Genomic DNA, 22,167 nt, shown 5'->3' with positions numbered 1-22,167 from the left:
CGACTGAATATATTAATGAGTAAAAAGTGGACTAGTAAAGCTTTCCTTGTTGTAGTACCCAGTACACACAAAATCAAAATGGCATAAAGATTATGCACAGTAGACTGTCGATAACTGAAAGAGTGTGTTCTTCAAAGATAAAATTTTATGAGACTAGATCTTCAAATTGTTGTAATATAATATGATGCATGCTTAAAGAAAGTTTTTGTGTTCATATTATCTTTTGAATGGAGCCATTAGACAGTTGAAAAAATGTTCCTGTGATGTTAAGAGGCACGTATATAGTTGTTTTTTATTCGTGCGAAGTCTATGAATGCCGAATTTTTCCTGGAAATCATTATTTAAGGTCGTATGATGACATTTACCAGATCTATTTCCATGGACGATGATACCAGAAAACACTATGCAAGGACTTAAATAAAATTGACATTCAATTCTTGGAGTGGTTACTACGCAACCCTTATCCACTACAGCAGTTTTAGAATATTAGGAAAATAATAATTAGACATATTGTAAAATTTTTCAATAATACAACTAGAATTAGATTATGTTATGTACGAATACAAATGATTATTAGGTTGAGGCGTTATTCCACGTTATTTGAATTAATTTTATGAATTCCAAACCATGTATAGCAGTGAAACCTCATAAGATTCATGACGGAGAAATATCACTTTATTAAACACCTTCAGAGAGAATAAGATTAAACAGAATACCAGGTATTGTACAGAATGGAGTACAAGATCGGAATACATAATTTCTAAATGAACTGAGACAGCAAGCGCTCATGCCTGGATGTTCGGTTTGACTGTGATCAAAAGTGGAGAGCTTAGCTTCCCTATACCGTCACAAATAATTCAGCATTCATCAATTCTCTGAGAGTGCACTGAAAACTGTAACAAACATGTCAAGCGTAGCTCTCACAAAGAAGAGATACGATAGATCATTTAACTGACAAAATTCATATGGATAGTATAGATAAAAATCAAATCGAGCCAATGCTAACAATCTGAATTTTCCATCGTTCTCAATTCCCAATATTACTCTGAAATTAATACCACCATCTTTTATAGTGAAAATATAAATATTCATTTTTTGTTTTGCTTTTAGTGAAATTTCAAAGTCTGACTCAAACGTTCTATAATATTGATAAAAAATTTAATCAGAAACTGCATCCAAACAGCAAAAAAACAAACAGAAAAAGTTAAATTAAGTATGGTGAAAATATTAGTGGTTTACCGTTGAATATAGAAAAGAATTCCTTAACCAGACTAAAATGAATATTACATGAACGTCTTAGATCTACGTATACACTTAAACTAGAGCACAACTGCAACGTATTAAGCCTTTTCTGAAATCGGTTTCCAGAGCTCTTGGAAAGTAATAGGGATTTTCGAAAATTTCTTTTTATTTTTGATATAATGAAACTTATGAAACGTATTTCAAACAATTCAATGAGTCCCTTGTCAGGATATTTTATTTGCAGCACTGTGCAAAAATTCCCATTTAAAGCTGGAGAGCCATGCGTGATCTCACGCTGTACACTACTTGTACTTGTTCATTTTAAAGCATGTGTGTGTATAATGTATTTACAACGAGTAGGTGAAGCTCAAGAGAGGGAATGTTATTCGAGAAATAGTCTATCTTCCTTCATTAGTATCAAATATTGGTGGATGAGAATGAAAGCTCACTTTTTTTAGCACCACGTACAAGGACAGCAACTTGCTTGCGTGTGTCACAATGCCCACTAGAATATTTGCCAACTTTAGATCTGTAGCAATCGTTCCATTCCACTAAAGTTATTTATCGACAATTTTAACCACAACATCGAAGCATTTGCGTAATTTTCTTTAGTACCCGGTGCTACAGCTAAGAAGAATAACTGCTTCATACCAGAAGCTTCAAATTTTTTGACATTATTCCTTCACTATATGTCTGATATGAGTTTTTTTCCGCTGATTCATTCATCTCTCAAGACTGGATGGACACTTTCAAAAATCCACATCCCCCAACTTCAAATGAGTATTCGGTATTTGTCGCTTAGCTTGAACAGTAGCTATGAAATCTTCATGGTTGTGGCAGTAAACTGTTTTTTCTTCACATATCTTTCCACTGTTCGAATGTATACTTGAGAAATAAACTTTTTCATCTACGAAAAATGTATCGACTTCATTATTATGCTGCGCATGAATTGTGTTTTCAAATTAGGTTGAATATTTTCTCTATTTTTAGAAGCTACTCGAACAGCGTTAGCTATTGCACAAGTAGTTCTCAGGCTGAGATGTTTTTATTTTTTGAAAATCTTCAATACCTAATAAATATTGATTGAAAAATTTGTTGTCTTTGGCACTTTTATTTAAATATATTTTCACTGGTTTCCTCCCCCAAGTGATATGATTGAATCATCCTTTGTTCTATATCTTTTAAAGTACAAGTTTCATTTTCAGTTTTTTAAAATTGGTTACGAGAGATACTTTGGAGCATGCATGTTCAACTCATAGTTTAATTGAATTGAAACATCACCACACCGCTTTTTAACTGAAGACTGAATCTGACCTACTTTTGAATTCGACAGAAAAATATTCTGTCTTTTATGAAAATTATTAACATAGAAAATGTGTAAGTGAGTAATTCAAACCCCCCATTATTTTCCAAGAGCTTAGGAAACCGACTTTCTGAATAGGCTTAAAACGTTGCGTTTGTGATTTAGTTTGAGTGTATACGTAGATCGAAGGCGTTCAAGTTATAATTTTCATTTAAGTCTGGTTAAGGAACACCATGATTCACAAACTACTCATGAAATAATTAGATTGTATTGAATCCCTATAATATTTATGATTTGATATCTTTCATCAAACATAAATTGAATTCCATTCTTAATATTTTGTCGAGAAACCAATATGTGATAGGCGGAATGAAAATTTATTTTTGACTATTACAAAATTTGATGCCAATTAAAAATCAATGTTCTCAAAAATAGTTGAAATAATAGTAAGAAAAAAAAATTATCTATTTATCGATAAATTAGAATATATTTTATTAACTTAACATAAGTACAATTTTTCGATTTTCCTACATGCATCGATCACTTTATCAATCAATCTCAACTATTGCAAAAACGTCTTACTCAGATTATCCACCAATTCATCAACTGTCCATCACTCGTTAAAGCAATAAACTTTGCTAATTTATTCAACGTTTACCCTTAAAGGTTCACACTACGTCTACAGATGTCTCTTTTTTCACGTGTAGATACCAACCCAAGAAGCATACAAAATGCATAGTGACGATGTCAACTTAATCGATCTTAAGTCGTCACTAAATACAGTCAAAGGGTTAAATTTTATTGGACAGCATCGCCAAAGATTGATCAGCATTTAAGATAAAGGTACACCTGGAACAGGAACGGTCTCAGATATTTTATTTGCAATTACGAAAACAAAATTGATAGAATTTGTAAGTGCTTAAACGCTCTTGGAAACTTTAGATAATTTATTGATTTTTTTTTTTGGTAAGACCATTGTTTCAAGAAAACGTTTCTGCATATCATTTGCTATAAATAATGTCTTTATTAATTATAAATAATAGAAGCAGTAATTTATAAATTGTAAATATTAGATGACCTCAAAAGTTCGAAGGCCAATACTTATGATATTCATTTATCTCTAAGCTATATCTAACCTTCAAAAGACACGTGTATAAATTTGACAGCTGTGGTACTATTAGTTAGTTTGAAAAAAATGGACAAAAAGTAAATGCCTCAAAGAAGCTGTCACTGATGGGAACATCAAAAAATCCAGAAAATAATTTCGGATATTTATAAAGTGAAGCAGATAGAGGTAGCTAAAACCCTAAAGATATTGAATAAACTTATTGGTCATTTGAAAAAACAGGAAAGCGCTGTTTCATCAAGACAATGTATTGTTTTAGAAATGAATGAAAACAATGGCAGAAGTGCATGAATTCAACTTCTATATGCTTCCGCATTCACTGTATTTTCCAGATCTTCCTGCGAGTTTTTCCTATTTCGATAACTCAAGCAAATGCTTCTCTGGATAGAAATTTTGCGTCATTGTCGAGGTAATCGCTACCCTGAAGCCTATTTTGAGGCTAAAGACAAATCTTACTATAAAAATGGTATCGAAAAATTGTTTTATTAGTATAATCGTTGTAACTATATCTTATAATAGAATCTATTTGATCAAAAAAAGAACTTGATACCTGATACATTTCTTCCTTTCTTTCTCTACCTGAACGCTATATGAACGAAATTATAATTAGTGACAATTTTTTCTTTTTTTTGGGCATTTCAAGGCCTGAAAAATTATCAAAATAAGGTTGTGCTACTAACAAGTACCTTAAAATCTCCAGTCATTCAAAAAAATTATCATCTCCAATCTGTTTTTATGCTCACGTGGATATCAACATGATAATTAGAAGATTACGGAAGTCATCGCATTCAATTACTGAAGATAAATCCATGAAATTGCTTTCCAAATCTTCATTTATTAATTTTTATATTTCTTGCTTGATACTGTATGAAATCTTAAAATGAGCAAACTAGTGTGTACTAACTAGAATTTAGTGTGGACAATCCTAAATCAAATAAATAAACTTCGAATAAAACTTCTCAATTTTATATGCAGCAGTCATATTATTTGTTCTAAATAAGCAGCTCACTAAAAAGTCATAAAACCGGCTCTGATGTTGAAGGTTAAACGTTAACGTTAGGATTGATTGCACTTGGGGCAATTGAAACATCGGTCGATGAATTCTAATCAATTGAAAAATTGAAGTGGATACTGACAAGATGTAAGTGACTCTTTGAATGGACACGTCGCTGGAGGTTAAGACTTTATTTAGAAAGTACTATATTTGCTAAGAAATGAATGATTCACATAGTATAGATAATGATAACGTTTTGTTATGATATAAATCGAAAATAAAGGACTATTAAAGAAATAGAACAGTTTTTTGATACAATTCCTGAATAAAAACTATATCATCAATATTTACAAAATAATTTCATCAACTGGAAAACTATCTAATGATTCAATCCTTCCTTGTCCTGTTGTCCTGCAAAAAAAGCACCTTTGGATAGCTTTCCGCGTCTTTTCTCTTCAATTTTTTCCCGTAGAGTGGTCAGTAATATCAAATAGTAATCTCCAGTTATTGTTATACCCTTATCCAAAAAATCAATCATAATTAATCCATGGCAATCCCAATAAACTGAAGCAAGAACTTCTCCACCAGATTTTTTGACACGAAACTTCTTAGGTCTTGGAGAACCGGAGTGTCGCCATTCCATCGATTGTTGCTTTGTTTCTGGATGGTAGAAATATACCCTAGTCTCATTCATAGTAACAATTTGGTTACAGATCGAACGCGATGCTTCTATCTTTTCACACTTTTGGTCAAAATTCAAATATTTGGGGATCCATTTTACAGCAATTTTTCTCATGTCCAAATTGACTTGAACTATATGATAAACGCGTTCGTATGAAAAATTCCGCGTTTCAGATATCCGTTTTAGCCCAATTCGACGGTCTGATAAAATCATGTCATAAACTGTATAGATATTTTCGGGGACTGACCCAGAAACTGGCCTTCCCGATCAGTCATCATTTCAATTTATTGCGTAAATCTGGCTTACTTACCTGACACTTCTAATAAGTTATTGTGCGTTGCTATGGTAACACAATATTTTGTTCATGCATGGAACTGGTCTAGGCTAACTAGTTATCAATACATCCTAGTAAGAGGAAAGAGGAAAACCATAAATGCGTTGGTGAAACAGTTTGAAAAATGTCGCTGCATCAAAAAGGATAGAGCTCACTCAAGATAGAGAAGTATGGAGAAAGGAATGAAATGTTGGCAAATGGAGGTATGAGGATAATAAGATTAGGTTAGGACATTCTTTTACTTTGATATTTCCATAGATTGATTAGCCGCGAAATTATTGGAATACCCGTTAATGAGTTTTCATGACACAGACCAAAATGATTATTATCTATTATATTGAATTCTTAAGAAAACATTATTGATGAAAAATATGTGATTATCTCACATCAATTTTACATTATAAACAAGCAAATAATAATAGACTACATGCATAGGTCTACTAATCAACCACAAATAGCTCTGAAAGAAAAGAAGATATGTTAAGATATGTTCAGGCTTTGGATAAAGTCCAGCCTCACGAAATCAAACATAAATTTCCATATAATTTGTTTCCCTGGCATTGAAGAAAGAATGTTTCGTATTAATTGCGAGAACCAAAATTCAGAGCTAAGACCACAAGGTTAAACTTGATTAAAATAAATTGTATGAATAAATACAATGGTCTGTGTGTGAAGAGCTTTTAAAAATTTTATTTTACCACATTCAAAGACAGCTAAGTATCGGGACATGAAGTTGCTGCGATACAAAAAGCACATTAAGGGAAAAGTGGAGAGGTGAATCTCAAATATGGAAAATTCTTCTGGATTATAGGTAACTGAACTCTCCATTCGAAATAAATTGCTGATAATGAAACAAGTTCTAAAGCTTGTGTGAAATCAGAACAATGTATTGGTATTGTTATATAAGAAACTGCGACTTCCACAAAAATACAAAGAAAAATATCACTGTACTCGTATTTGAAAGTATACAATCTATACAGCAAATGTTTAAAGTTTGAAGACGCCACGTTGTTTAGTATTTATTTGGCAACCATCAATATTGAACGTTTTCAGTGAATTTCTGAATTTACAAAAAATTGGTCATTGTTAAGCGATACAATACTTCAGGCGTCAGCCCAACCAATGTAAAAGCTGAACTAGATTCTACTCTGGGTGAGACTGCTTCTTTGTGATTAATTGTAAAATATTGGGTAGCAGAATTTAAAAGAGGCCATACGACCTGCGAAGACCAGCATCGTAGTGGTCAACCAAATGAGGTGACAACTCCAGAAATATTGAGGAAAATCCTCAAAGCTGTACTGGATGCTCATCGGCTGAAAGTACGCGAGCTAGCAGACATAGTAGGCATTTAGAAAAGTGCCTTACATAGCATATTAACTGAAATTTGGACATAATAAAGCTATGCGCAAGATGAGTGCCACATTCGCTCACAATAGAACGACAACAGCGCTGTGAAAATGTTACCAATGTTTGACAATGTTCAGAAATGAGCCCTAATTTTTGCGCCGTGTTTCAAGCATGTCCCCAAAAAAGGCAAAAGCCGTCGGATTTTTTGGGATGCGTATGTGGTAATTTCCATTGACTTGCTTGTAAAAGATATACTACTATCGGCGAGTATTATGCGAAATGAATTAAAGTTGGAATTGCTACCTCATGTACCCTATTCGCCAGATTTAGCCCCGACGGATTATTTTCTGTTCCCAAACTTAAAAAAATGTCTCGGTGGTTGAAGATTTTTCAACAATGAAGAGGTAATATTAGCAGTTAATGGCTATTTAGAGGAGCTTGACGATTCTTATTATAAACAGGGTATCGAACTTATTAAACATCGCTGGGAAAAGTGTATGGAGCTAAAAGAGAGATAACGTTGAACAATAAATATATTTATTCTGTTTTCTTTGTTGGGCCAGATACTTCTGGAACCATCCTTGTAAATATTTGGGGGGTATTTTGAACTAGAATATTTGATTTCCAATTTTCAAATTTAAACAATTAAAAAGGATCACATTGTATATTCAAGTTATGGTATCTAGAGCTCTCTACCATTTCGTACGATCGTACCATCAGATGACATTCCGGACAGAAGAATGCCAACAAGTAAAATGTGTGGACATTCGTGGGAATATACTGATTCGAATGAAATTCATTGCTCGTGCAAGATTTATTTGGATACTCTTCGTTTTTCATCTTTCCCACTCTCCTTTTCTTCTAGTTTTTATTTTCTTTGTTTAAAAGCGGTTTACCATATCAGAATTTTAATTGGAATAATTTATGTTGAAATAGTTAAAACAAATAACATTATGAAAATATTCAAGAGTTTTGTTATGGGATTCTAAACATATTAAAAATAATGGAATGATATTGAAAATAAGAGATGAGTTGGAAAAATCAATAAACAAATACTTCTCAATCTCCAGGCTTCTCTTTTTAGCTCAAGCAACAGCTATAATAAATTTAATAGAACTTTGATGTGAATTACAAGATTGCGTGGTTTGTAGATCGAAGACGTCACATGATACAAACTCGTCGCTTATGTATATTCAATATGAAATTAATAATGTACAGGGTGTTCCAGCACTTGATGCAAAAAATTCGGGAATCAGTGAATGAAATGAAAAAAGTTTCTCATACCACCCCTCGTTTCAGAGTTATAGGTTTTTAAAGCTGCGAAATCAAAACTTATGTTTGTCATTTAGGAAGTCGGGAGGTGTTCCTTTGTGACAGTATAATGCAGAATCTTGGAATGTTTTTCCAAGTTCAAAGAAGTGTATAGAAGTGCAACGTGCCCACTTCGAATATTTAATATAGTTTTTTTGTTTTGATTTGACTTGAGTTGTAGACTAATCAATTCTTATTTAAGTAACATGATGTTCGACAGTAGTATGCAGGGCAATTAGAAATGGTTGATTGTGTTCAAATACAGTAAGTATCGATAAATAATTACAATTTATAATGATTGTCTTCAGAAGGTCTCTTTATGACGAAGATCGTTTCCTTGGCATGTACAACGAACGAAGTCAAAAATTTCAGCGACTTATCATTCTTACTATCTTTAGAATGTGCAGGATATCCCTGTAAAAGTTACTGACTGTTAACCATCGAGCATAAACCGCCCCTAGCCTTCAGGTAGTAGTGTAAAATTGTTTATTCCGTCAAACACGTTATGTGGATTTATCATCCATAAAAATTAATATTGTCCGGGTTTAGAATTCAGAAAATATACTCAAATACAAGTACTGATTTCGTAACTCAAAGACTTATAACTCGGGGCTCGGATGAGCACACAGTATAACCTGGTATTGAGTTCAATTCACAAACAATATTGAACAAAATAAAATAATTATATTTCTTGATATCATATGTCATACTATGTAAAATCAACTACAATAAAAAATTTCGCCAAATAGATATATCTTCTTCTGAATTCACATGCACAGCCATTGAAAAAGTAAAAACTTAATAAGAAATATATTTGAATTGCTGATAATATTCAGAAAAATGATTAACAAACATATTGTAATAAATAAGTACAAAGCATATCTTAACAACAAAAATATCCCTGCCCTTTTTAGAAAAACTTTCCCAACAGTTATATATCATTACAATAAATATGAAAGTAGAATAAGTTCTAAAGGGCATATAACATTATTAAAATATTCCAGTAGTGTGAAATATGAAACAATCAGAAATAAATAAAGTGACATATCAGATTCCTTATTATAATATTGGATCTGTTTACATGGGGAAGACATTTTTCAATATGTCGAAAAAGGATTAAAAAATCATCGATTCATAAAAAAAAATGAAACCACATCAACCAACCAAGAAATATTGTAAAATTTACATTTACAAGAGGTGGAAAATCTTTCAAAAATAAAAACAATTATGGAAAATTAGTTATTATAAATCGATTTTTTGTTCTGAATTATGATAATTAAGATCAGAAAATATTTGTATTTCGATTGAATTGTATTGTATTTTGATATTCATGTTGTGGGTAATATTTTAATTCATATTTTAGAGTTCTTAATGTATCTAAGAGAGTATGTTGATATAGACAAAAATCAGTTCGAAAAATAAGTTTCAAAAATTGTTATTAATCAACCAATTGGATTATATATTCAAGAAATTTAATACGATTTCCTATAGCAAGTTTGAACTCATTATCACTTTTTTGTATTTTAGGCAGTTAGAAGCAAAAAATTCAATTAGACAACGTACGTTTTCATTCCATAGTTCATATATGGACACTACTATTTGCAGAACTGTACCTGGATTCACCAAATCACAAATAGAATTGTGCTACCAACAACCTGATGCAACCTTGATGGCTCTAGACGGTTTAAATCGAGCTGTCAAAGAATGCCAATATCAATTTCGAGGACATAGATGGAACTGCTCATCATTAGAGACTAGGGGCCGAAATCCCTATATAAGCTCAATTTTAAAAAAAGGTTAGTGTGTAATAGTTTATATTATTCCAAAACTTCTCATTCCGTAGATAAAGTTATTTGGAATTTCCAGCACAAATAATTGATAAAATGATAATGATACCTTTAAGTAACGTTGATATATTTGAAAAAATTTTTCATTTACTATGAAAGAATGTGTATAACCAGCTCGAAAGTTCTCTTATCTCTTTCTCGTTTATATTTTTCGAGATAAGATATTTTAGAAATGAAGCGTTATCAAGATCACTCACTAAGTTGGCCTTGCATTGTAATAAGTAGCCTTGGTTTTGGTTTCGCAAGGTCAAGTCTTTACTTTGATCTTGCAAAGTCCAATCTTGGCCTGGCACTATATCTACTAATTTTGCAATTTTGGTAGATTTTCATTGGAGACAATTTCGACAAAAATTTAGAAACAAATAGTTTTTCAAGTGTTTCAAAGTAAATGAAAATTGAAAAATGAGCATGTGACATCAAGATTATAGATTTTAAAAATTAAATACTTCAGCGACAATTTTTAACGTGAAAATCAATTGATTTTTTTCAAATGAAGATGCAGGAAAAACACTTCAAGGAAGCTTGTTTAAAGTTTATCCCTTTGATTATGGAAAATTCTGTGTATTTACAGTTAATTGCATTTAATTCCATTCATACACGGCTGTTAATAAGTGTATATGAATATGATTTCTTTTGTTTCTCATTTTTTAAACCCTTTTATAGGTTTTTGTTGTTAATTTACTTAATTCTAAGTCTCTTTTGTTTAGAAATTAGATTCTTAAACAGATAAAAAAATGATGTTGAGACCGTTTGCGGTCTTCATTAAAATATTAGTTGACATCTTGCAAAATAACTAAAAACAATAATTCGGAAGCTTCATTTTTCCTATGCATGTTATTTTTTAATTTTTTAACAATTCTCTCTTTCTTGCATTTGATTCCGTTTAAAGAATATCTGAATTTTTATAATTTTATATAAAAAAAACTCACATCCAATTATAAAAATTCTTCAATCGCAATCCAACACAAAAAAGAGAATTCTTAGAATTGATCAAGATACATAGGAACGAGAAAAAAAAATAATTGATGGCTGCTACATATTTTTTAAATATAACAACTATTGAGAAATAAACAGATTTTTATTTTAATATTAATGTTGTAGGTTATTTATTAATTAATGTAATTATGTAAGCTGCAAATCAATTTTGATGAAGAGCTGAATTGATCGAAAAGTCACTTTTTCACCTGTTTTTTTTTTCTTTTAGAAGGGAATTAATATCAAGACCATTTGACAACAAAAAAATATAAAGATTTCTCTATTTTTTTTATGTTGAACTAGGTTTTTATTTTGGCACAAAAATTATATAAAATATATCGAAAATTTTGCTGTGGCAATTAATTTCGAATAACTACGTGTTCCTCATCGGGGATTGAATTTATAATCAAAATAGAACAGTGCATATACATGGGGATATTAAGAAATTACATTAATTCAACGAGAATGATGGAGAAATACATGTTTGAGAAAATTTTTAAATTATTACTTTCAAATAACGACCAATGACAATAATAAATAATATATATTGAGTGTATTTCTTTTCGATGCTATTCAATTGTTTTTTTGTTAGAATGAAATCCGTCCAATTTAAAAATTAGACAGCTCTGTACTGTGCTTTAATAACCATGAACTAATTATTAATTTTCAACAAATGTTTCGTGCATATTTTGACACAAAAACATTTGGCCTTAGAGCTATGAACAATATTGGAATAAATAAAAATTGTAAGAAAAACAGCTAACCTAAAACTGGTCTTAGACCACGATTCCAAGATCAATACCATCACTAGAAACAAAAGTGAACTTTTCGAATTTTGACAAAATATTTAGACAAATTTTCTCAAATATGAATAAAGTAACAATTATTTTTTATTAAAGTCCACAAACTTAAATGATGAAGGGTCGTTATTCTATGTTTGAGAATGTTCAAAAGCAAATATTTATATTCTGTAGGATGTATAGTTTCCAACAATGACATTGAATAAAGAAAATAATGAATTCAAAATGTAATTAATATAGGAGCCTTTTACCACATTGCTTTATTTTTTGTTGAATTGAAGCGTGCTGGAAATACGAGATTGATTTTATTCTAGATGCTTTTAACACTGAATAATTTCACGTATCAAATTGATATATTTATTGAATAACCATCAACACACAGTCATTCCTCGATAACTGAGTGTTAAATTTCATTTTACTTTCAATTATCAGCGGAGATACTATACATAAGATTAAGAAAGTAAATTTATTAGAATAGTACAAACACTGAAGACATCGAGTGTGTTGATTCATTTAATGTGAAAATGTACAGTGTTTTTCACTTTATTTAAACCCCTTCTCGATAATTTCTAGTTGAACAGGGTGTGAGAAAACATATTGTACAAAATCAATAATAAATTGAGTAATGATCACATCTATAAATATATTAAACGCAACTTAATTTTTTGAATGAAACTTCTCATTGTGGAAAAGTCTGTACCCATTTTATTAATAGATAGCAAAAAAGTCATAACCACTTCATATTTATGTTGAAAATATTGTGAACCCTGTAAATCAAATATGCCAAGAAAAATGTTTACTACTCATAGTAGTAGGAGTGGTGTGGTTGTTCATTTTATGTACCATTTTTCTCAACTCTTTCTGTCTCTCACTATGCCTTCATAATTCTCGACCCTCAGTACTTCTATGTTTTGTGTTTGGTCTTCCCGTTTGGATTTCGCTCTTCCACTAAGTTTATGTTCTATACATCTCCCCTTCCAAACTTAGTCTCTGTACTTTACTTTATCTTCTCCTCCCAACTGGTTTCGTAGTTCGTAAGCGTTCGATATTCGATATTTTTCTTTCCAATACTCTTAGTTTCTCTTCGTCTTTCAGTATTAGACTGATTTCTTCAGCTGCATAAGTTACTGTTGGTCTTAATATTATCTTGTAACTTTTTATTATAGTATTTTCACTTAAAATCATATTTTTTGATAGTATCCCGTATTTATCACTTGCTCAATTATTCTGTCAAATATCTCTATTTTTTTTGTTTTCCAGTTTACTATTACTACAAGCTATTTGAATGTATTGAAGTATTTTCTTCATCTCGTCTTGCAGCCAATATATATTATATTTTGTTTTGGTTGAAAATTAGCCCACTGATTTTTGCTTCCTTATTTATTAAGAAAACAATATTTGAACATAAAGTCCTGTGATAAGTGTTATATGCAAAACTTGGAATATTCCATTTGGCAGATATATGCGATAATTACGAGTATATTTGGAAATGTCCAAGTAGCAAAATGAACAATATAGAATGGTGATTATTCTATAATATATCGAAATCTTTTTCTACTCACATAGAATTCATGGAAAATAATCCTTCGTTTCGCTGATTGAATCCAAATCACCAAATTAATTTTCACTTAATTATATATATATACTTCAAATTCACCATAACTCATTATTACTATTAAAAATGTCTTCATTTTCTGTTTCAATTCCCTGGTAACATTTTTTCTTATAGATTAACAAATAGATATGTTGGCCGATGTTCTGGCAATCCGTAGATGTCATGTGTACGTCTGGATGCAATGTTGTGGTTCCTTGCAACGTGTCATTATCCACAAGTTTGATTGATATAGATACAATTACTCTGACCCTGGTATATAGTTGTGACTCCCAGAATCTTTCGGCTGAAAACAGGGTTTCAAATATCGAACGGGGCTTTAGTTTTCGGGGAGGCAACATGACTGACGTTGATTATAATTCGTATTAATATATGGACAGTTTGATTTACGATGTTTTTGGTATGAATTGAATTTGGAAGAATTTTTCAATCGAACTATATGATTAGTAAACCATGCAGAAGTCTACACTCACTGGATCTTTTGGTAGACAATAATTGTAAAAGTCATGTGCCACATGTCATGTAACCATGAGGTTCTAGGAAGTTTTGGATGGCATGAATATTCAATAGCCATACGGAGGCACCCGCAGGGTGCGGGTATTTTGTTTGGTACCTGTGTAGTAGACTAGGACTGCGTATGTTAAAATGGGTGTGATGATTTGTTTGTATAATAAAAGTTTGTTGTATGTGGCGTGTTTACTGTGTCTTAACTTTTTGCAGTTTTCTAGCGATGTGGGCGTCAGCATTTGTATTTCTTTGCACAATGTACCCTAATTATTTTAGGGTACTGCTTGGCAGGACTGCGATACGATTGCATTGAGATGCTTTTCTTAATCATACGTTTGAGTAAGAATTACTCTCTTTTTGAGGCATTTATAACTAGGTTATTGTTGTAAAAATATGGTAAAATTTTGTTGTTTATATGTGTTTGAATGATTTTGAGTGCGTGATCGGAATTTTTCGTCGATGCTACAAAATACAACAAAGGTGATAAAACTGACCCTTGCGGAACTCCAGCATTTTTGGGATTTGGTCTCGCAATGCTTTCATTATTTTTAACGTAAAATTTTCTGTTGGTTGAACAGGAAAGCAAAATTTTAATTAAATAATTTGGTATGTTTAAATTTACCTCGACCCATACGGAGTCTAAGGCTTTTTAGATGTCGGTAGCGACCATAATGGACTTGTTTTTTTTTTGGAAGCTTTCTCTAATATAATTAAAAACTATCATTATTTGAGCCGTCGTACTATGTCCACCTCTGAATCCGTATTGCTTGGGGGGTTTAATTTTTTGTTTTTCTATAAAGTTTTGCAATCTAACCTAACCTAATTTATAAATATAAATTTTAAAAACGAAGCTACTTATATTTTCAAAAGTAAAATGTTTCAAAATTTTGTATGTCGCAGTGAACATTCAAATACATTATTAAAGTTGAGGTAGAATTTTCAATTCACACATTTACAGCCTTTTATATTGAAAAAGTACAGCGTACTTTTGTGTTTGATTCGTATATCTAATCAACGTGTATGAGAAATTCACACCGTAAAGTGCTAACAGTCAACATTCTTTGATGTCACTATCTGTGAAGAAATAACACTACAACATTTTTCTATCCAAATTTGCTCTTAGAAAATTCAAATTATTTCGATCGATAAACTTTTACAATACAGATGTTCAATGCCAGATGGATACCGACATTAAAGACGGTACATTTTACTTGATGTTTGTCTTATTTGTTTTCTTATAAGTGATCAAAACCTATTAAAAGTGTTCATGCCTTCTGCTGTAATCGTTCGCACGATACACATAGCAGATCAATCACCAATTTTCTACTATGACCAATGAATCTACGCTAATATGTTTCGGTAACAATATACAGTATCTAACTCTAATTATGTCTACTTTATGTCACTGGTTTATACATTCTTTTCGTCGCTTTGTTTCGTTGTTATTTCATGAGTGAATCCGCAATCTAGCGACACAATTTTTATTCCAATTTCAAACATTAACTTCAAAAGGATGTATCTTTGGTTGCCGATATTCTAATTTGATTTGAAGAGGTTCCTTTAGCCACAATAATTAATTAAAATAAGCAATATTCGAAATAATATTGCTTGGAACTGAATATTTTTCTTTCACATTTGACACTTAATATGTTTCAGATTAATTTCACTTATACAGTGTGTCTACTTAAGTTGGAATCATATGGAAAACTTTATTATTAGTGATTTTATGAAAAAAAGTTGTATTCAAATATGCAATTACAGCCATTTATTATTAGAATTGTATTTTAATTCAATGTCCTACAGCTTCGACATATCCACCTTCTCTTTGTAAACATTTAATTGATCTTCTGTCAAACTCTTGTATTACTTTCCGTATCATATTTGGAGTAATTTTTAGTCTCCAAATAGTCTACATCCTTAAATGGCCCTTGCTGATAAACCTGCTGTTTTAAGTAACCCTATAAAAAAAAGTCGAGGGGTGTCAAATCAGGAGACCTAGGAGGCCAAATACCTTTGAATTACCTTCCCATTAAATATATTCTCAAGGAATATTCTAACGTTTAAGGTATTATGGAAGGAAGCACCGTCTTGTTGGTACCAAATTGTCATACCTTCTTGTAACGGAAGGTCGTGCAAAAAATCACTTATATCGAGCGGCATTTAAGGAATGTCGAAAAAAAAAGGTCCAACTAATTTATTTTTGTTCACACCACACCATATGTTCGTTTTAAAAGAATATTCGTTCCGAGTTTTTATTACAATGTTTGAATTACTGTTCGACCACCAGCGACAATTTTGTGATGAGACGGTTCCGTTTGAAGAAAATGTTGCCTCATCGGAAAATATTATAGTTCTTGTAAAAAACTGGTCTTCAATCAGCTTTGCATGGATGAGAGCACAGAATTCAAAACGAATATCGTAATTCCTTGGTAGTAACATATGTACAAATTGCGGTTTGTATGCATGATATTTATTAGGTACCTTTCAAAATATTTGCCACTGTATCTTTACTTACTGAAGTAGTTTGGATTGCAGAAGCCCTTTTTCTTAATGACATTTTTAGGTCTTCTACGACAGAAAGCATCACTTCAAATTCAGTGTCTTCATTCGCAACCCGTTTTCGCCGTTTATTCTTAAATTTATTTTCTATACTTCAAAGCATTAAATCTATTTGAAATTTTTGTATCTGTTGAATGCCTAATGTTCCTATGCGGATGCCTATTATTAAAAATATTTCTTCACGATTTAGTTAATTTACCATTTTTATTGTAATGTTGTAAACACATACTTCATGTCAGGGCATCCTAGATTGGTTTAATCCCGCCAGAAAAAATAATACGGAATGATTGGTAAATAATTACAAAACCTGAAATATCATAATGAAAGGCTGTAATTGTATATTTGGATATAACATTCAATTCAAATTTATAACGTTTTTCTGAATTGTAAAAAATAAAGGTACTTTACTCTTACGCAATATTAAAATTTTTTGACAAACCTCGTATACTGCTTTGAACAAGTAATATCTGATGGTTGAATTTCAGCTTTTGGACCATGCAGAACTTTTTATCAAGAATAACTTTTTTTGCATAAAACCACTAATAAAAAAGTTGTCCATATGGTTCCAGCTTAAGTATATCATTTTTTTTCTATTAAATTTAATTAAATTACGTTTGACTACGTAATAGTAGGTTTCATTAGGAGATCGGAAATAATAAATTACCCAAGTGACAAATTCATGGAAAGTCATGTAAACACGAAATAGTTATTTACGTTATAAGTCCAGGAAGTGATTTGGTACGGTACGAGATAAATCTTTATGGACGAGGCGACGAAGGAGCCGAGTCAAGAATACCTAACTCAGTACTGTAATAATAACTTCACGGACGTATACCGTAATAAGCTTTTTTTATATTGTTTTCGGTTTTAAATAGAACCAAAATAATATTAAGATATGTTTCATTTTCCGGACTCAAATTAATACTAAAAAGTCGACTTTACAGTACAGTATGGAAAAAAAAACAATTTCTGAACGTGTAATGAACGATACTTTCCACTGTACTCATCTGGAAAGAAAGCAAAAACGGATAAGAATTAAATTTAGATTATTTTATTTTCAAAGTACATAATCATCATTCATCGTAATAGTACGAAACATGATTAACAGTTAGTTTTGAAAAATGTACTATGAAGAAAATCCAGATATTTCATGAAGCATATTAGAACAAGTCAGTGCTGGTTTGTTACCAGCAAATTTCAAGTCGAGTTATAAACACAAGTATGAACATTTTATGGAATGGCGAGATATATATCGTTTAGTTTGTGAAAAAATCCAAGAATATGAAATCTTCCACGTTATGGAGTCAGTGCTAAAGAGTTATTTAGCTATAAAAGAAATTGTTAGTGACACAAAATATCCAATAACTATATATATACCAAATCCATTACATTTTCATGCGAAGCTTCAGATGAACAATATCCACTGGCAAAAATTATTTTAGTGTTTGGGATCTTTGGCGCATGCCGTAGAGATGATTTAATACGTTTGAGCGAGACGATGTGGAAGATAATGGGCGCTTTATTACTGTGTTAGAAGTATAGAAGTCAAGAAGTTTCACCATTACCAATGAGTGATTTACATTCGATCCCTGTGCACTTTATCATGAATGTGCAGATCTACGGCCTGGAAATATGAACATCGGGAGATTATTTGTGATATACCGAAATCTTAGTTATCATGCCCAACATGTTGGTCGCCATACTATCAGCGCTGTGCAAAATCTCTGAAACCTATACTTAGCTCTGAAAAGAAACAGAGGATGGCGTTTTTTCAATGTAGCAGAAGGATACATAGAAGAATCCATAGAAAAAAAATATAAATATCATAAAAATTGTGCAGCTCTTCTCACTTGCAAAATACAAACTCTGTGACCTTTCATCATAAAAATCAAAACATCTGCTTCAACATCTTTAGTTTGAAAGACTGAAATACCGAGAGGATTAACAATAAGTGTTACTATTAATACCAACGATTCCTAAATATACCAATAAAGTTGTTATTGTTTTCAGAAAAATGTTGTTTCTTGTTATTATTCATTACAATTCTTTTTCTTATTTAGCGCACGGAAATAAGATCGGAGATTGAGAAAAACAGATTAAAACAATTTGTTTTCAGATAAACATAATAAAAAAATATGTATATCATGTCTGACTGTGAACAATGAACATTTCTTGCTGTCAATTCAAATATTCTTGGGTCGTTATCAAATTTGAATTAACTTTTTGGTAAATAACAATAAAAACATTTTAGAGCTTGTACAACCATCACGAAAGGTACTGAACTTGAGGCTTGGTGTAGCATTGGAGTACAAGATTGTTCTGCGGCTACAGAGGTGAAAACAAAAATGCCTTGAGCTGTACTATGCGAGAGTTGGTTGGATGTTTACAAATTCACTAAAAAAGTTCACTATTGATGGCTGCCAAACAAATACTAAACAACGTGGCGTCTTCAAACTTGAAACATATGCTGTATAGTTTCTAAGACAATGGTATTTTTCAAGCAGCTACCGCCATCTCTAGATCAGGTCAAGTACTTCTGGAGTCGTGAATAAAAATTCATTCATTCTAAACAATTTATTTCTATAAAGTTTGTTCGTAATTGCCACTTCACTGTAGATAAAAATGGATTTTTTGGAAATTTCCAAATATTTAGCTCTCTAAAAGAATGTTAGAGATCCATCTTGGATTGGTTGGTTTCGGATTAAATTGGAGAAATTTTTCCTAATACAAACTGTTAGATTCCTTTTTTAATAAGTAGATTTTTATTATAATAAAGTTGAGAATCGGTACGCAAAGCTTACGTAAATCTGTGTAATGTCTTATAAAACAGTTCATTAACAAACATACTAGAAACTTTCAAACATTTTATCCATTTTAATGGTAGAATGGTCATCAGAGAATTGTGTACAACGGAACAATTATAAGTGGTAATTGGAAAACACATTTTCGAGATATTGGAATCATGTAGAGTATTTGCTAATTGACGTTTGGATTTTTGTGATTCGAACAAAGCTAAGAATTCAGTCAAATCTGTTTCGAGTACGCATTTAAATATAATTAAAAGAAGAAACGTTCTTTTTCACATACCGACTCATTACGTCGCTTAAGAGGTTGACATTTTCGAGTGTGCGATATATTGAAATGTTAATTTAAATGACTGCTTGTTATCTGAGTGTGTTACAAATATCCGACGAAAAACTCTCATTTTCATCGAGTTTCTAAGAAACCCTCAAACGTGACAATCATCTTAATGTCGAAGTATTTTGATTGGTGTACATTTTCAAACTGATTGTAACCATTTTGGTGTATCAATTAATTAAAAGAGACTGCATTGACTTACACTGGTTTTGGTATAAACGGCATTATATGCATCAACAATACTTAACTTTTTTTGCTAAGTTCTTACTGTTGAAAAGATACTTCTTTATTAGGATGAGGATACGTGTGCAAGGACTTTTAGTCCCAAATGGGCAGGTGTCTGAATTCGCAATATTTTCATTTCGCAGATATTTAATATTTATTGCTTATCATTTATGCGTAATTACTGGGGCATGTTGAATATGTAGAGACTCATGTAGAGACTCGCCTGGGTTCGTATAAGTATTGAAAAAAGATAAGGTAGAAGGTATTTGGTTTTCCCATAGCTAGGTATTTTGGGGAGAATCCATTTAATTGTATGGTATTTAGATATTAAGAAGGTTACATGGAATTTCCTGGATCAGATATCAGTTTGTCAGGTGACGATGGATTATCTTTTTATTGAGGAAATTTGTTCGTAGAAATGTTTACCTTTATTAAGTATTTTTAAATGCAAGGTCACATTTAGATGCATTAATAAACAAAATTCCTACCTATTCAACTGCTGTTTCGATTTCTATTTCAGTTTTCGACTATTTCCTTATAGCTTCTTCGTAGGTTTCATCATCAATTCATATTTTTTTTATATATTGAATGATAGTTCCTTTAATTTCAATCGTATTGACACATTTTCTACTGATCAGAGTTCATGACCAAATTGATTAGCAATATCAGTACCAGTTCCTTTCCGCCGGTGGTTGAAATAAATCATTTTTTTTTAAATTATTATGAAAAGTTGTGGTTTATGAACTTAATCAAGCTATTTTAAATATATTCCAATGTTTAAAAAAGGAAAATATTCAGCAATCTCATAATGCAATCGTGATAAGAAATGCTGAATTAACTAGATTAAATAAATTTTTGATTTTCCGAGTAGTCATGAAAGGGGTAGCTGTGGATAATTCACAGAACCGAAAACCATATAAATAAAAACTGAAATCAGTTCACACAGCTACTCAAGATTTTATACGTAGAACAATTTTTAGTTGATAAAAGGAGAACATTGGAAGTAATACAGCAAAACAGCAAAAGGTAGCAGATTATCCAGAATACAATTATACCAGTTTAGAAATATTGCGTCAAGTTTTTTCAGTATGTGGTTTTAAACACACAAAACTGAATAAACGGATGCCAACCGAATCGTCTAAGATATTTAATTGGCGACAATATTATAATATTATATATATATATATATATATATATATATATATATATATATATATATATATAAATAGACGAATGGGATACAAAAAGGGTTCAGTCCATGTCTGGTACCCTGTTTAAACCAAACGCTCTTACAGAGAGGTTAATTTTACGTTTCATAATTTAACATTCAGTTTTAACAAGTTAACGACGTATAATAATGATTTTTTTTCTCAGTTCCAAATAGGACTATTAACGAATTATTTCTCGCATAAGATATACATATGTAAAGAAATAGTATTTCTTTAGTTTCAATATGGTTTACTTTATTTATCTGTGGGTTATGATGTCTATGATAGATTTATCATGGATGTCACAAATGTCACTGTAACAAGTATCCATTTTGATTGATTAGAATAAGATAATACAGGTTAATTAATGTAGGTCAAGAAATATTGCTTATTTAAGAAAGAGTTGAAGAAATAAACATTAAATATCGTTCCTTTGTTTTTTAGAGCAACACATGTGTTTATTTCAATTAATTTGAAAATCATCTTATACATATTTTCAAAAGTATTTATAGAAATAATAAATTTATAAAATGAGGTATCTACGCCTATGCTAAATCAAAGATGAAATTGTCGGCAACTGTTTTTATAATCTGCAATTGATATTCGAAGAACTATAACATCTCGAAAAGTCAGTGACAAGTAGTTCTTATGACAGCGGATCCATGCGGAAATGAATTTTTAATTAATAACAAAGAGATTAAACACACCGAACGATTCACTAACCATGAAATTACCTTGAGTAGCGAATCAACTGTAGATTCAATCCACAGAAGTTCCATTTAATCGTATTTCATCGTGTAATAAACTGAATTGATTGGAAATCGCGTCTATACCTGCTCGAAAGATATGAACTTAACAAACAAGTTTTAATTTGCTTGTTTCCATGTGCGATAATGGATAAAAATTATATCGTTTAAAGAAATAACAAATAAATGAAGAAATATAACCAACTAATAC

At 31.1% G+C, this 22,167-nt stretch overlaps 1 protein-coding gene across 1 annotated transcript in view; it reads left to right on the top strand.

The window, feature by feature from the left end:
* The window catches only part of LOC130899446 (protein Wnt-10a), a 57,309-nt gene that overhangs the window by 3,004 nt on the left and 32,138 nt on the right, over positions 1-22,167 (top strand). The window contains exon 2 of the mRNA XM_057809383.1: positions 9,867-10,135. Coding sequence (XP_057665366.1) covers positions 9,867-10,135 — 269 coding nt within the window. The remainder of the gene's footprint in view (positions 1-9,866; positions 10,136-22,167) is intronic.

The sequence above is a fragment of the Diorhabda carinulata genome, chromosome 11, assembly GCF_026250575.1.
Source record: "Diorhabda carinulata isolate Delta chromosome 11, icDioCari1.1, whole genome shotgun sequence".
In the NCBI taxonomy this organism is placed as follows: Eukaryota; Metazoa; Arthropoda; class Insecta; order Coleoptera; family Chrysomelidae; genus Diorhabda; species Diorhabda carinulata.
The sequence above is the reverse complement of the archived record's forward strand: the minus strand, read 5'-3'. Positions and strand labels throughout refer to the sequence as shown.